This window comes from Heptranchias perlo, chromosome 8, assembly GCF_035084215.1.
Source record: "Heptranchias perlo isolate sHepPer1 chromosome 8, sHepPer1.hap1, whole genome shotgun sequence".
NCBI lineage: Eukaryota > Metazoa > Chordata > Chondrichthyes > Hexanchiformes > Hexanchidae > Heptranchias > Heptranchias perlo.
In genome coordinates this window covers 71,591,283-71,608,723 of record NC_090332.1, presented here as the reverse complement: position 1 = coordinate 71,608,723, position 17,441 = coordinate 71,591,283, and the positions used below count along the sequence as shown (strand labels likewise).

The following is a 17,441-nucleotide window of genomic DNA, read 5'->3' as shown; positions in this document are numbered from 1 at the left end:
CAAGTGTAAGAACAGGAAACTTAAGGGGCAGTGGCGTTGCAGCCCCATCATTTAAATAGTCACCCAGGATTCAAGAGCTGAAACAGATTGGCAGCAGAAAATTAGTCTAAACAGTATTTGCTCTATTCTCCTACTACAAAGTTATTTGCTCCAATTATATGCTGACATTACACCAAAAATGCTATGGAAGTGCTCAACAGCTGTATCAATTTGCCCTCCACTTAAAGACTGGTATATCTAAATGCTTAAGTCCATGCTCCTGTTACATGGTGCCTTGCATATGGTCAGGTACAGCAGTGAAATGTTCAGCTGATGTATTTTGTAGACAAGTTGCAATCAAATCTCATCTTGATTCAACTAACTCTAGAACCTGGTCAAGAACTAGAAACTAAACAAAAATTCACAATGCCCATTGGCAGGTTTCATAGCTTTTCTTGGTCAGCCTTCTGATTGTGACCAATTCTAGGCTTAAGAGTAGCTTTCATTACTGTACTTTTTCCATCCCAGAGAGGTCAAAACACTAGATCAGCATATTTAGAGAAAGTAATTTCCCTGGACCTTGCTTTCAGGTAGGTTTCCGCCATCCTCGGAAGCCTAAGGAAACTTGGGCCTTAATTAAAATTCTCTTAGAGTAGGAGAAAATACTGGTAATACCAGGCTTTCTGCAGGTCAAGGTGCAAGTGAAGATGCATGGAAGCCCAAAAATACATCAGTCTCACGGAGTCATCTCTTCAAGTTCAGTGTTCAGATGGTTTATTCAGCTTTAGTAAAAGCTACAGTAATTCTGCTGCATAGGTGAAGCATTTAACATTTATAGAACATAATTTCCATAAGTAAAAAGCAAGAGTCACTATTAGTATACTACCAGCACAGTAGGACCTTTTAGTTTATTAGATAGATAGCTATTAAGCAATTGCAAATTAATCTGCTGCAATACAGATATTCAGTTTAATGGTGTACATGTATTCTTTATGAGAGAAATCTCTTCCATCCAAGCGACAGTGAGAACCTCAAAGTTGCAATGTGTTTTCTGAAAAATTAGATGAACAGTTGGCAATTAGATAACCTTTCCAGTATCCAGCTGCTTGTTACTTACACTAGATCACTTCATGTCTGCTCCTACAAGGCGGTTAAGCCTGGGAAAAACTCAGTTTTTACTGATGGCTTAGAATAGAAGTACAATTTTGATCCATTAGAGAAAATTGAGATAATAGTGTGTTTAAAATGTTCAGTGAATTGAGGACATATTTTAATGCTTAAAGAGTGCTTTGTTTGCCACAAATAACACCTTATACTAAAAAGTAACTGAAGATTACATAGTGCATTCTCAAGAGAAATGAGAAGTTACCCAAGATCCCATCCTTAAATTCAAACCCAGCTTTACATCAGCAAGTGCCATTCTATGTAGTTCTCTACACAATACAGTTATGTATATAAACTTTTTTCATACACGTCAACATTACAACAGTGGTATGTAAAATTTTTCAAAAAGTGGGTCAGAATTATATATAATTGTAAGAGTGTGGAATAAATACAAATAATGTGATAATTTAACCAGAAGGAGTCACATCTATGGAATATACATTTGTTTCCATACAATTGAAGAGGAAAGCTTTGCAAGGATAATTTACAAGATTCCCTTCTTTTCTTCTCTTCTGTCCCCATCATTTTAGGCAAGTGAATAACCTGTGCATTCAATCCTTTCCTACCCAGCCTTTCTAATAATCCTATTTGTACAAGTCATGGAGGAGCCAGATATACCCAGGATAGAGCTAGCTTCTAGAAAAATCAGAACATCTTCATAAATAGACACTTTAACATTATATTTGGCCTCTTCAGAATGAGGATAACCTTACTGGTGAGGGCACAAATGTCCCTTTCTACCCCCTATTCGCCATCTCCCCCCTCCTCCCAGGGAATATGTACTTTCACCAGGCATATACCAAGAAAGTAGGATGGCTAGGCTGCTCCCAACTAATGAGATGGAGGAGCACAAAACATCCTGGTTCAAACTACTGGGCTACTTGCTTCCCTTCAGGGAAAGATGCACACAGCAGAACTCAGTCTATGATTGAGAAAAGTCTCGATCTTTACTTGAAGTAGTGCTCGGAGACAAGTATGCAGGTTGCTGCTCCCAGATAGGTCTGCCCAGCAGATTTAAAAGGAAAAAAGTTCTAAACAGGTTAAAGAAAATGCCTGACCTACAAAGCATTGGAATTGGCACAAAGAAAGCTTTGTAGAAAGGATACTATGTGGTTGAAGTGGACATTGTTGAAAAGACAGGTCCTAAATTTCTCCTCTAAATATGTGGGCTGGAGCAAACTAATTAGGTTCCAAAATCCACAAATTCTGTGTTCATTACTGTAAAACCAAATTTAAAGCCTTACGTGAGGAGTTGCATGGAATTCACAGGATTCCAGGTCATCAACCTCTCCCTGTCTGCATTGTGTTCTTCCCAGTTCAACTTCAAGAATGTACTTTACCCCAGCAACAAGCTGAAGGGAAGAAAGCAAATTTAAAAAAAATTAACAGCTGCATCAAGTCCAGATTAGTAAAAAACTGGAAGCATCAACTGAAATGCAGGAATGATGTTCTGCAAGTGTGAAATACAGTCTACTCCTGACATTTAGACAACCAGATAAGCACATGAGGGAGAAAGAAATAGAAGGGTATTGTGATAGGGTTATATCAAGTAGGGAGGGAGGAGGCTCAGGTGGAGCATAAACACAGACATAGACCAGTTGGACCGAATGGCCTTTTTCTGTAGTTTCGATGTAACAATTCATTTCTGTACAAAGATGAATTCTCCAGTAATCTGAATTAAGTAATGCAAGCACAGGCAGGAATTTAGTGCCAGAAATTTGAATCATAATTCAAATTAAACAACTTTTAATTCAGTCTGTATTCAACCTTCACAAATGAAATTTTGGCTTGCCACTGCCTCAGCCACTAAACCATCTCCAGCAGTTCAGCTTCCAGGCACTAAAATGAGAACAGTAATTTAATTGATAAAGTGGAAACTGAAAAGTTGCCCATTTCAGTTTGCTGACAATGATTTAATGCAAGTTCATTGTGCAGCTTTCAGTGGCAAGGCAAAATTTCATTTGACAGTTGAGTAGAGTCTATGAATTAAGAAGTTATTTATTTCAAATTTTCAGCATAATTTCTGCCTGTGTTCACTTCTGAGTCGGAAGGTTGTGGGTTCGAGCCCCACTCGAGAGACTTGAGCACACAATCTAGACCGACTTCAGTGCAGTATTGAGAAAGCACTGCACTATCAGCAGTGCAGTCTTTCAGATTAGACGTTAAACCGAGGCCCTAGTTGATCATGAACTGCTGTTATGCCTGCACATAAAAGCAGTTTCGACTGTACATCAATGGAAAACTATCAGGTCAACAATAAACTCAGAACACAACTACTGCTTTTGCTCCATACATTGATGCTACAGAAAGTACTACAGTACAGGCAATTGGGCTTTGCTAAGTTGGAGCTCCACCTAATCACACTTTGAAGAATGCAATAATGCAGTTTGAGCCAAAATAAAAAAGCAAAATATTACAAATGCTGGAAATCCAAAAACAGAGCTGGAAACATCCAGCAGGCCAGTCAACATCTGAGGAGAGAACAAAGTCAACATTTTTAAGAGTAGTTATGGAAAGGGACAAGGAACAATCAAAAGGTTAAGACACTTAACTGGAAGAGGGCTAATTTCAGTGAGTTGAAAAGGGATCTTGCCCAGGTGGATTGGATGTGCAGGTAAAACAGTAAATGAGCAATGGAAGGCCTTCAAAGATAGCTCGGGTACAGACTAGACACATTCCTATGAGGGGGAAAGTACAGGCATCCAAAGCTAGAGCTCTCTGGATGACTAAAAGATAGAGATTAAAATGAAACAGAAAAAAAGAGGCTTCACAAAAGAGAATGCTGCCAATGTCACAGTAAAGGAGGAAGTAGTAGAGAAATTAGATAGGATAAAAATGGATAAGGAGGTACTTAAAAGGTTGGCAGCACTCAAAGTAGAAAAGTCACCCAGTCTGGATAGGATGCATCCTAGGTTGCTGAGGGATGTTAGGGTGGAAGTAGCAGAGTCTTCAGCCATTATCTTTCAATCCTCCCTGGATATGAGAGTGGTGCCAGAGGACTGCAAATATTACACAGCTGGTAAAAAGAGGAATAAACCCAGTAACCACAGGCCAGTCAATCTAACACCAGTGGTGGGGAACCTGAGAGGCAATAATCCAGGACAAAATTAATTGGTTAATAAATGACAGCCAGCACAGATTTCTTAAAAACAAATAGTGTCTGACAAACTTGATTGAGTTCTTTGATGGAGGTACAGAAAGGATTGATGAGGGTCATGCAGTTGATGTGTATATGGACTTTCAAAAGGGGTTTGATAAAGTACCACAAAATAGACTTGTTAGCAACACTGAGGCCCATGGGATTAATGGGGCAGTGGCAGCATGGATACAAAATTGGCTAAGGGACAGAAAGCAGAGAGTAGTGGTAAATGGCTGTTTTTCAGACTGTAGGGAAGTATACAGTGGTGTCCCCCAAGGGTCAGTATTAGGGCCACTGTTCTTCTTGATATATATTAATGACCTGGACTTGGGTATACAGGGCATAATTTCAAAGTTTGCAAATGGCACGAAAGTCAAATGTAATATTCAGTGAGGTGAATAGTAGCATACTTCAGGAGAACATATACTGATTAAATGGGCAGACATATGGCAGATGACATTTAATGTAGAGAAGTGTGAAGTGGTGCATTTTGAATGAATGGAGGCAATATAAACTAATTGATCAATTTTAAATGGGGTACAGGAACACTAAGCCCTCAGGTCTCTTACACAAGTCTTTGAAGGGTGCAGAAGCGGATTAGGCTGTTAAAAAGCATACAGGATCCTTGGCTTTATAAATAGAGGCATAGCATACAAAAATGAGGAAGTTATGTTAAACCTATATAAACACTGGTTAGGCCTCAGCTGAAGTATTGTCCAATTCTGGGCACCACACATTCAGAAGGACAGCAAAACCTTGGAAAGGGTGCAGATGAGATTAACTAGAATGTTACCAGGGATGAGGGACTTCAGTTATGTGGAGAAACTAGAGAAGCAGGATTGTTGTCCTCTGAGCAGAGAAGGTTAAGGGGAGATTAAAGTTGTTCAAAATTATGAGGGGTTTTGATAGTGTAAATAGGGCAAAACTGTTTCCACTGGCAGGAAGGTTGGTAACTAGGACACAGATTTAAGGTAACTGGAAAAAGAATCAGGAAGGGAGATAGAAATTTAAAAAAAAATGAATTATGATCTGGATGCACTGCCTGATAAGGTGGTGGAAGCAGATTCAATAAGAAATTTCAAAGGGGCATTGTATAAATACTTGAAGGGGAAAAAATTGCAGGGCTACAGGGAAAGAGCAGGGGAGTAGGGCTAATTGGAGCCCACACAGACATGGTGGGCCAAATGGCCTCCTTCCATGCTGTATGATTCTATGATTTTCAAGACACAAAATAAACATGTTAATAAAAACAGAAGGGGAAAGGAGAAAAACCACAAGCATAAGCAGAACCATTGTTGGGTGATGCAACAGGTCAATCAAGTAATGGACACATTAAAAGATAGAGGCAAAGGACATGAATCCCTGAGAAAACCTGGTTTTGGGCAGGGGAGGAATCCAGTTTGAAGTTAAAATAGAAGCTAGCTAAGTACAGCAGATCCACCAGCTGTAGAGAGAAAACTGGTCAACAGGGAGGCACAATATCCACCCCCCCCCCTTCACTGTGCTCTTGCAAAGTAGCTTTCTCTCCACCCCCCCTACCATGACATACTTACCTCAATAATCAAACCTTGCCCCCTCCTTTTTTCCTTATCCTACCATATCCTGTTTAAATCCTTGCCCAAGATGTCAGCTTTGGCTCAGTGGTAGCAAACTTGCCTGAGTCAGAAGGTCATGCATTCAAGACCTACCCAAAGGCTTGAGCACAGCACAGCACTCCCACAGTCAGCCTGGATTATCAGACGTGCCACCCCCATCTGCCCACGCAGGTGGACGTAAAGACCCGATGGTACTATTTGAAGAGCAGTGGAGTTACACAGAAGTTACAACAAAGAAACAGGCTATTCAGCCTAAACGGTCTGGATTGGCATTTTACTCTCCATGAGCAAACAGTCCTAATCACATTTACCCACCCTGTTCCCATAGCTCTTCATCCACCTATCCAATCAAATCTTGAATGTTGACAGTTTCTGTCTCAACCACTAACCCTAGAAGTGAATTCCACAATTTCAACTCTAAATTTCCTCCTGTCCTCTGTTCTAAATCTTACATTTTATCTTTTATTCACTGCCCCATAACTACTGAAAACAGCCTGCTTCCAACTACCCTGCTCCATCCCGTTATAATTTTAAACACTTCAATCATGTTACCCAGTAACCTACATTGCTCTAATCAAAAAAAGCCTACATTTTTCAAGTCTTTTTTGTATTTCCTCATACCAGGCAATGAGAAAATAACAAATTTGTTTGAGGTGACAAAACATACAAGTCAGGGTGAGGCAATGGAAGCCTTTCCCTTTGCCAGCCACCAAGTTACAGTTGTAGCTTTAAAGGCATATTGCATCCTCTCAATTTTAAATACTACTAGCATATTGCCCCAGTGACCTGCTCAATACTTATCCCTCAACTAGGGTTGCCAACCCTCCAGGATTGCCCTAAAGTCTCCAGGAATTAAAAATTAATCTCTTGATCAGCTGCAAGCAACTTGGGAGAAAAATCATGGGGGCATTAAAAAAAGTGTTCCCCCCCCCATTTTATAAATAAAAAATATTGCAAATAGGGGAAAAATGCTATTTGACCAGGCAGCACTATTGGAGAAGGGAGGTCACATGATAAAGCCTCCAGGAATACATTCAGCTAGAGGCATCAACCCTACCCTGAACCAGGTCATTTATCTCATTGCTGTTTGTGGTATTTTGCTGTGCCCAATTTGATTTACCCTCCCACACACCCACCCACCCACACAAACAGCAGTGATTACACTTCAGAAAGTAATTAAATTGGCTGGGAAGCAGTTTGGGACCTCCTGAGGTACTATATAAAATGCCAAGTCTTTTCTTTGTCCATCTTATTCCAGTTCTATTAGGCACTAACTCCTTCTACAGCTGCAGCCCAAACCGCAGTGTTTCCAAGTTTTCCTGTACTTTGAACCAAGATTTATTCCTCTCCGCCCGCCCGCCAGCCAGCCGCAGTTTAAACTTAGGCCCTTTTTCCTCGAAGAGGAGCAGTTGAACACCGCTCCTCCCCTCCCTGGGGGGGGGGGGGGGGTGAGCTGAGCGCGGCCCTTTACCTGCTGCTTGGCAGACACGATCCTGGCGATCTTGCTGACATAAATGTCGTTGGACTCCTTGTTGAACTCGGACAGCGCGAACTGTGCGGCGCGCACCACCGCGGGGTTGCTCGTCGAGATCTCCTCGAGCCCGCCAAGCGGCTGACGCTCCGTCAGGCTGCACGACCACGCGCAGATCGCCATGGTCACCACCAGCGCACCGACAACCTGTCTCCTCAAACCCATCATTTATTCAACCAGCAACAAACTGCATCTATAAATAGTCCCCCAGAAGGTTGGGGGGGGGGGGGGTCGTCAGCCCCGCCCTCAAACATCCAATCGGAGTGCCGGGGAGGCGGACCCATGACTGTGAGTGACGTTTCAAAGTGGAATTGGTGGGAGAGGAAACCTTATTTTCATCTTCAGTTATTTGTGGATGGATCAAGCAGGAGGGATCGATGTAATAGAATTATTATTTGACCCCCTCCCTTCTTATAAAAGGGGGGCTTAAAACATAAAGGAAAAAAATGGCGAGTGAGGGCATCACAACAGGAACCCTCGGATGTGCCAGGGGAAGAGGGCAACTTACAAGTCATTCTGGATAACTGGCACCAGTGGCTCTAAAAGCACTGACATAGCCCCAAAAGATAACAGTTCTAAGGGCAGCTCTGAATATCAGTCTTATGATCCATCAAGACAAGGAGTTAGACTGAAAGTGCAGCTGGGAGCTCAGCTTGTTGAACCTTCCATCATTTACAGGAGGGGAGGGGGGAGGGAACTGAAGTACACAAAGGGTTAGCTTGCAGCACTGATGGTGAACTGAAGTCAGTCTATAACTACTTTATTTCCTTAATTCAAATATAATTTTTCCAGGATCAGTCATTTTTGGCTTAACTTTGACAGTGACAGTGTGAGATTTGTTTGTGAGCATGTTTGTGAGGTGTGAGCATACCCTACCCCCTGAAAACATAGATTTCCAGCAATTTATTTGTTGCATTTTCCAACAGTTTGGAGTCTACTGCAGTTCAGTTTAGCAAGGACCACACCTGAATGGCAGGTCCTATTCTGCATGGGCAGTAGGAGTGCCATCAGCATGCTGTATGTCACCAAACATTCTTCAAGCACCCACTTAATGAAGTACCATGTGGCCTATGAATTGAAATAATTATTTCCAAGTCAAATCAATATTTTCAAGGTTGAGTCTATAATACAAAGGGCATCTTGCAGTGTCCACCGAACAGGGAAAGCTTCAAGCAAACTGGTCGACACCACATACTTGCATTTTGTGGTCACCTGGCATGTACCAAATCTGTAAGCATGGCCAAGCAGGCAAAGAGATCACCCCAACGTTCCTACATATCCTGGACTTGTATATTATAGCTCTCACCAGGCCCAGGAGCAGATCCACCAGGAGGTCCCCTGTCCTGCTCGCTCTGTACACTGAGTGATCAGAGATGAGCATCGTGGGGGAAAACTGAAATCAAAAATTAGGAAGCAGCCCTTCGAATAATGAAAAAGGAGCTGCAAACTGGGACGCTGCATGAATATGTGGAAGACAATGCAGCACTCCCTAAGTTTGGTATTACCTATATTGCGTGCTCAAGTCCTGGAATGGGGCTTGAACCCACAACTTTTGACTCAGACGTGAGTGCTACCAACTAAACCAAGCTGACATTAATCCTGTACCCCAACTATTCTGAATGCTTGTACAATATTCACCAGTGACACCATCCAAAAGCTTGTACAATATTCACCAGTGACACCATCCAATTATGCATTTAAGGGGAAGCCAGATAATTACATGAGGGGGAAAAGAATAGAAGGATATGTTGATAGGGTGAGATGAAGTAAATAGAGTGGGACGAGGCTCGTGTGGAGCATAAACACCGGCATAAGGGCTGGAAGGCCTGTTTCTGTTCTGTAAATTCTATGTAATGTTGTTCGACTTTGGCCAGAGAATAGGCGGATGGCCAGGACACTGATGAAGTGACTCAGATACTGCTGTGCCATGCAACATTCTCCACCCTGGGTCCTCAGTGGTGCTGGGAAGGATAATTGAATGGGCCAGTGGGGGTGGCATCAGTACCTCGAATGCCGCTGAATGTTGTTCAAGCACTATCATGGGAGGGTGTCATTAATGAAATACTAGGGGCTAGAAATTGGGCCGTGTAGCGCCCGTTGTTTCAGCGCTACACGGCCTCCTGAAGTTCCAAAATGGCGTCTGAAATGTGCGCGCACACTTGTAGCATGACGTGTGCCAGATGCCATCTTTGTAAAGGGTTTTACGCAAGCACAGATAAGGAATGCCAGCAGCATGTAAAATAGGGAGAATATGCGTAAGATTAGGGTGCAACGCTGATTTAAAGTGATAGACACCATTTTGGCACATAACGCTCCACTCAATGCATTGTCTTAACCACAAATAGCTGAACATGTCTTAGAGTGCCTGGAGGACCCCCACCAACGTTATTTAAAGGGATCATGCAGGTATTGCAGGTTAGTTGCTGGATGATTGCTTCTGGCTGCTGGTAGAATAGGATCTGTTTATTAAAGCTTCCTATACTTACAGAGAGTTGCTACAGTATATTTGAGAGTGGTTTGGGAGGTACTGCCTTATGGTCGGTGTAATTTACAACAGTGTTTGAACAAGATTCCTCGTAACCACGGGTGGCCTGCTAGGGCTCCCACTGGGCATAGAACACGACTGGGAGCATGCAGAGAGGCCATGCAGAGCAGGTCAAGCTGAGAGGAGCGGAATGAGGAGGAGAAGGAGGAGGTGCAGGGAATTGAGCAGGAGGCCATATCCCATGCGGGCCTTCAGGGAACACCACTCTTACCTCAAGATGAGCAAGGATCAGTGCATCCGACGGCTGAGGTTCACCAAAAAGGTCATGATGGAGATCTGTCACCTGCTGCAGCCACAACTACAGCCTCAGAGCAGGGCAAGGACAGCATTGCCTGTGGCTGTCAAGGTAACCGTGGCGCTGAACCTCTACGGCTCTGGATCCTTTCAGGCCTCTGCTGGCGAGCTGTGCAACATCTCAGTGTGCAGTGCACTGCTGCATAAGGGAGGTCACGGAGGTACTATACGAGATGCGTAACAGGTTCATCACGTTCCCTCTTGATAGAGAGATGAAGAATGAATGAGCACGAGGGTTTGCTCGCATCGTAGGCTTCCCCATGGTACAGCGTGCCATTGACTGCACACATATTACCATGCGTGCTCCACATATCAACTTGGCCATCTTCATGAACAGAAAGGGCTTCCACTCCCTGAATGTGCAGCTGGTGTGCGACCACACGCAGCACATCATGGAGGTCAATGCCCGCTACCCTGGCAGCAGTCACGATGCCTTCATTATGTGGCAGTCCAATGTGCCAGCTATCTTTGAACCAGCTTGGCAAGTGAGAGGCTGGCTACTGGGTGATAAGGGCTATCCCCTCATGAGGTGGCTCATGACCCCGGTCAGGAACCCATGCACACGTGCAGTGCGGACCCACAAAGTGAGCCATGCTGCCACACGCGACGTCATTGAGCATATCATAGGTGTCCTAAAGTAACGCTTCCACTGCCTGGACCATTCAGTTAGAGCCCTGCAGTACACAGCGGAGTGGGTGTCAAGATTTGTCGTGGTGTGCTACATGCTGCACAACCTCGCCATTATGAGGGAACAGCCCTTACCACCGATTATCTGGCAAGACCCTGAGCCAGAGGCAAAGAAGGAAGAAGATGAAGAAGAGGAGGAGGAAGAGGCTGAGGATGAGGAGGAGGAGACGGAGGGGGTAGTGGAGGAAGATTCAAGGGGGCAACAAGGAACACTGGCCCTGTCTGCCAGGGCTCTGCGTGCTCACCTGATCCGCGAGCCATATCAACGACGTGAACGACATCTCCCAGGTCACCAACAGTCCTACACTCCCCAACCGTCCTCTCCCACATGACCATCAAATTGACCTCCATGTGATTACACATTGTTTCCTCCCTCAGCTCACTGCAGAAATAAAAACCACCACCAAATGAAAATTCAAAGTCACATTTATAAATTAACAAATGAAATGATGCAAACAAAAGGAGACTATTCACCCTTATGCATTGCCTTAGTGCCTGTTGTTCGTGTCCCTTTACTTATCCTAGTGCTCCTACGAGGTGCTTCCCCAGTGGACGGAGCACGGGTGGTGGAAGGCTGCTGACCTTCAATGGAAGAGTGTGCAGATGGCTTACAGACTTTTGATCACACTGGTTTGTGTCGCAATGGCAGCTATTTGTGCTGCAATGGAAGACGCGACATCACCAGCAGGCGCTGCATCATGGTGGGTTCCTCAGGTGTACTGATGGAGCTGACTACCTGATCCGTGTGGGTAAAGATGGGCTCCAAGCTCTGCACAAAGCCCTGTGCCAAGTTCGAGGTGGACTCCTCTATGCCCCTTGACATTGTGCGCAGGCTTTCCAGTGCACCAAGCATTGGTGGCGTACGCCCATCAGCAGTCTTCTGTAGCCTGTCCCATCATCTGACACCTTGGCAGCAGAATCATTGTGCAGCCTCGCCCTCTGGGTGAGCTTACACCTGTGGTATCCGTTCCCTCTGCCCCGGTTCCTGCTCACTTGTGCCCGGTGTCTCACCACGTGCAGATCCCTCCTCTAACCTAATCTCTAAAGGACGCACAGTGTCAGTCTCTGAGCTGGTGGAAGTGAATGTCAGATCGAGTGATGGTGCAGCTTCAGTGTCCTCCTCCTCCTCCTCCTCGGACGGTGCTGGCTCCAATTCTTGGGTATCTGCAATGACAAAGGGAAACCGGTTGAGTTGTGCAGCGGGGAGAGGAGCAAATAACATGTGTGTGCTGACACCATCTGCAGCACGTGAGTCAGAAAAGATTGTGGGATGAGGGGGATGTGGGAAATGAGAAGGAGCATTACAAATGCAGAGACCCCCTTCGTTGGGACCTCCAGCACTGCCAGCGGCCACGGCCGCAGCAACGGCCTGCCCAATGATTCGCAGCACCATCTCCTCCGGGGGGTGAGGACTTGTAGGCATGCCTGTCCTCCCTTAGGTCTCTTCTGCTGCCAACTGTTATGCACCACCTTCAAGTGCAAGACAGAGGGAAGTGTGTCAGTGAGTATCCTACAAGGTGTCTGGTGATGTGCCTGTCATGGTTGAATAGCTGCCAGTGTGTGTGACCTATGAGTGATGGTTGTGTGGCCTGCAAGTGTGGTACTATGTGAGGGTGAGGTGCAGCATGCCAAGTGCAGCATTACAGTGCACCCACATTCGTGGTGCAGTTCTCCAGGCATCCACCTCCTTGGCCACAGCCTCCCACTGCCTGCGCAGCTGGTGTCTGGAGGGTCTCCTACCACCCTATGGGTACAGGATGGCCCTCCTTTCATCCACTCCCTCCACCACGGCTTCCAGTGCATCGTCAGAGAACCTTGGGGTGCGCTCTTTTGCCAATCCAGCAATCCTTCCTGCCATCCTGCACTGCTCTCAATTGACTGTGCATCTCCTCTTTAAGAGGTGCAGACTGCCTTTGACAAGTGCTGACCAAGCCCTATTTTGGGCCTCCTGCTTGTGCATGCAGCCTTTCAACAGTGAGGGTAGTGCTGGCTGCACGGAGAAATCATGTTAATGACCAGGCAGCACAAAGCTCACGTGCTGCCTGCATTGGAAGCACTGGGCGTGGGTTAATTGTAGATCATGATGCCCGTGCCCGGTTTCGGGATTATTGAATTTAACCCTCTGGGTGTCAGCCTTGGCTCACTGGTTGCAGTCTCGCCTCTGAGTCAGAAAGGTTGTGGGTTCAAGTACCACTCCAGAGACTTGAGCACACAATCTAAGCTGGCACTTCAGTGCAGTACTGAGGGAGTGCTGCACTGTTGGAGGTACCATCTTTTGGATGAGACGATAAACCAAGACCTTATCTGTCCTCTCAGATGGACGTTAAAGATCCCATGGCACTATTTTGAAAAAGAGCAGGGGATTTCTTCCGATGCCTTGGCCAACATTTATCCTTCAACTAACATAATTAAAACAGATTATCTGGTCACTTATTTCATTGCTGTTTGTGAGATCTTGCTATGTGCAAATTGGCTGTCGTGTTTCCTAAAACAGTGATTACACTTCAAAAGTACTTCATTGGTTGTAAATCGCTCTGAGACATCCTGAGGTCATGAAAAGCTCTATATAAATGCAAGTCTTTAAAAAAAATTTTACTATACGATTCATGTAGACTAAAATAATTATTTCCAGGGTACATCAGTATCTACCAGGTTGAGTCTATTATGCCCCTGTTAGCTTGTGGTGCCCACCAGTCGCAGAAGGCTTGAAGCAAACCAATGGACGTTGCTAGCTCGCATTCGTGCACCAGACTCTGAACATGGGCCACCAGGCCGAGAGACTACCCCAGCGATCTCACACGCTCTGGTCCAGGAGGTCCTCCAACCTGCTCGCCCTGCGCACTGACCGGGTGGCCAAAGATCAGCACCAGAAGTGAGAAATGCAGCCAGAAATTACGTCTGCAGTGGTGCCAGGAAAGATTGCTGAATGAAATGCAGGTCACAAATGGGCCCTGGGCCATATGAGGAGTATCACTGTATGCTAGTGTGGAAAATCCTTGATTGGTGTTGTTCTGCGATTTCACCAACAAAATACTTTTTGGAGAAAATGAGTAATCAACAATAATTTTAATTAAAGGGAACTGAGGCTTACCTAATCAGCCAACAGAAATTTTCACATAGTAGTGGATGTGGTAATGGAATTGAGAAATATACAGACACTGACTAACTCTGATTGCTACAGTTCAAACAATCTATATACTCATTTTCATGTTGTTTTTTAATACATGGCAGCTCAGCACAGCACAGCAGGAGTGAATGTTGGGAAATAAAAGATGTTGAGAAATAAAATATGTTGGTAAATAAAATAAAACCTGACGAAGGTGACTGACTGGCATATGAGAAGTTCACTACGGCAACATAGGAACAGGAGTAGGTCATTCAGTCCCTCGAGCCTGTACCGCCATTCAATTATATCATGGCTACAGAGGAGGTTTACCAGAATGATACCAGGGATGAGGGACTTCAGTTATGTGGAGAGATTGGAGAAGCTGGGATTGTTCTCCTTAGAGCAGAGAAGGTTAAGGGGAGACCTAATAGATGTATTGAAAATAATGAAGGGTTTTGATAGAGCAAGTAGGGAGGAACTCTTTCATCTGGTAAATGGGTTGGTAACCAGAGGTCATAGATTTAAAATAATTGGCAAAAGAACTAGAGGAGAAATGAGGAGAAATATTTTTCACACAGAGGGTTGTTAAGATCTGGATTACACTGCCTGAAAGAGTGGTGGAAGCAGGTTCCATAGCAACTTTGAAAAGGCAATTGGACATGTACTTGAAGAGGTCTAATTTGCAGGGTCATAGAGTCATAGAGTCATAGAGTTATACAGCACGGATAGAGGCCCTTCGGCCCATCGTGTCCGCGCCGGCCATCAAGCCCTGTCTACTCTAATCCCATATTCCAGCATTTGGTCCGTAGCCTTGTATGCTATGGCATTTCAAGTGCTCATCCAAATGCTTCTTGAATGTTGTGAGGGTTCCTGCCTCCACAACCCTTTCAGGCAGTGAGTTCCAGACTCCAACCACCCTCTGGGTGAAAAAGTTCTTTCTCAAATCCCCTCTAAACCTCCCGCCTTTTACCTTGAATCTATGTCCCCTTGTTGTCGAACCCTCAACGAAGGGAAAAAGCTCCTTAGTATCCATCCTATCTGTGCCCCTCATAATTTTGTACACCTCAATCATGTCCCCCCTCAGCCTCCTCTGCTCCAAGGAAAACAAACCCAATCTTCCCAGTCTCTCTTCGTAGCTGAAGCGCTCCAGCCCTGGTAACATCCTGGTGAATCTCCTCTGCACCCTCTCCAAAGCGATCACATCCTTCCTGTAGTGTGGCGACCAGAACTGCACACAGTACTCCAGCTGTGGCCTAACCAGTGTTTTATACAGCTCCATCATAACCTCCTTGCTCTTATATTCTATGCCTTGGCTAATAAAGGCAAGTATCCCATATGCCTTCTTTACCACCTTATCTACCTGTTCCGCCGCCTTCAGGGATCTGTGAACTTGCACACCAAGATCCCTCTGACCCTCTGTCTTGCCTAGGGTCCTCCCATTCATTGTGTATTCCCTTGCCTTGTTAGTCCCTCCAAAGTGCATCACCTCGCACTTTTCCGGGTTAAATTCCATTTGCCACTGTTCCGCCCATCTGACCAACCCATCTATATCGTCCTGCAGACTGAGGCTATCCTCCTCGCTATTTACCACCCTACCAATTTTTTTGGGGAAAAAGCTGGGGTGTGAGACTAAATTGGACAGCTCTTTCAAAGAGCCAGCACAGACATGACAGGCTGAATGGCCGCCTTCTGTGCTGTAGGATTCTATGATTCTATGAAAGTGAGGCACAGTTTGTGCCTGAATCTCCAGCATGTGTCACTGGTGAGTGAGGCTTTCCACAAGATGCCCAAAGTTGAGAAATGACACATTCTGTAGCATTGCTTGAATCAAGTAAGACATTTGACAAATAAAGGCAGAAGGTAAATTTACCTTGGTTTGGCAATCCAACTGAGTTAAAATAAATGTTATATGCACCATGAAATACTGTGGTTAGTTATCATGGAGTACAATTGGACAGCTCTTTCAAAGAGCCGGCACAGGCATGTCAGGCCGAATGGCCTCTTCCTATTTGTAAGATTCAATGATTCTATAGCTTCTGTAAATTAACTCCATCTACCTGTCTTTGTCCTGTAATCCTTAATACCATTGTTATCAAACATCTATCAATCTCAGTTTTGAAATTTTCAATTGACCTAGCCTCAGCAGCTTTTTGGGGGAGAGAGTTCCACATTTTCACTACCCTTTGTGTGAAGAAATGCTTCCTAATATCACCCCTGAATGGTCTAGCTCTAATTTTAAGATTATTCCTCCTTGTTCTGGACTCCCCCACCAGAGGAAATAGTTTCTCTCTATCTATCCTATCAAATCCTTTAATCAACTTAAACACCTCAATTAGATCACCCCTTAATCTTCTATACTCCAGGGAATACAATCCTAGTCTATGCAACCTGTCCTCATAATTTAACTCTTTTAGCCCCAGTATCATTCTGGTGAATCTGTGCTGCACCCACTTCATGGCCAATATATCCTTCCTGAGGTTCAGTGACCAGGCCTGAATGAAGTACTCTAAATGGAGTCTAACCAGAGGTTTATATAACAGTACCATAACTTCCACCCTTTTGTATTCCAGCCCTTTGAGATAAAAGCCAACATTCTATTAACCATTCCATTTTTGGGGGAAGTAACTTAAGTAGTAGACAAGGGAATGTCTGTGGATGTAGTTTATATGGACTTCCAGAAGGCATTTGATAAGATTCCACATAAGAGATAGTTAGCTCAAATTAAAGCTCATGGAATTGAAGGCAAATTATTAATCTGGTCAGGAGATTGGTTAAGCGGTAGAAGAGAGAGTGTAGGGATAATGGGTAAGTACTCAAATTGGAAGGAAGTGACTAATAGTCTCCCACAGGGTCTGTGCTGGGGCCTAAACTATTCACTATATTTATTAATGACTTAGATAATAAAATAGAGAGCCAAGAATCCAAGTTTGCCAACGATACAAAGATTGGTGGCATAGTAAGTACTGTAGACAGGAGCATAAAACTACAAAGAGACATTGATAGATTAAGTGAGTGGGCGACCTCTATTTCAATGCAGGTAAGTGTGAGGTCATCCATTTTGGACCAATAAAGGATAGATCGAGTATATTTTAAATGGTGAAAAGCTAGGAACAGTGGAGGTCCAAAGAGATTTAGGGGTCCATGTACATAGATCACTAAAATGTAGTAGTCAGGTACAAAAAATAATCAAAAAAGTTAATGGAATGTTAGCCTTCTTAACTAGAGGGCTAGAATATAAAGGGGAGGAAGTTTTGCTGCAGCTACACAAAGCCCTGGTTAGACCATATCTGGAGTACTGTGTACAGTTCTGCTAGATCATGACTAGAGCATCTACAATTTCCTCACCTACTTCTTTTAATACCCTGGGGTGGAAACCATCAAGTCATGGTGATTTGTCTATC

General features: G+C 44.4%; 1 protein-coding gene across 1 annotated transcript; it reads right to left on the bottom strand.

Moving 5' to 3' along the window:
* Positions 1-730: 730 nt before the first annotated feature.
* LOC137324225 (cystatin-like) lies at positions 731-7,613 on the bottom strand. The gene is made up of 3 exons (XM_067988365.1): positions 7,349-7,613; positions 2,388-2,495; positions 731-1,030 (listed from the first exon to the last, which is right to left on the bottom strand). Exons 1-3 carry the CDS (start codon positions 7,574-7,576, stop codon positions 944-946), a joined length of 423 nt encoding a protein of 140 aa, XP_067844466.1. The 5' UTR covers positions 7,577-7,613; the 3' UTR covers positions 731-943.
* Between the last annotated feature and the right edge of the window lie 9,828 nt (positions 7,614-17,441).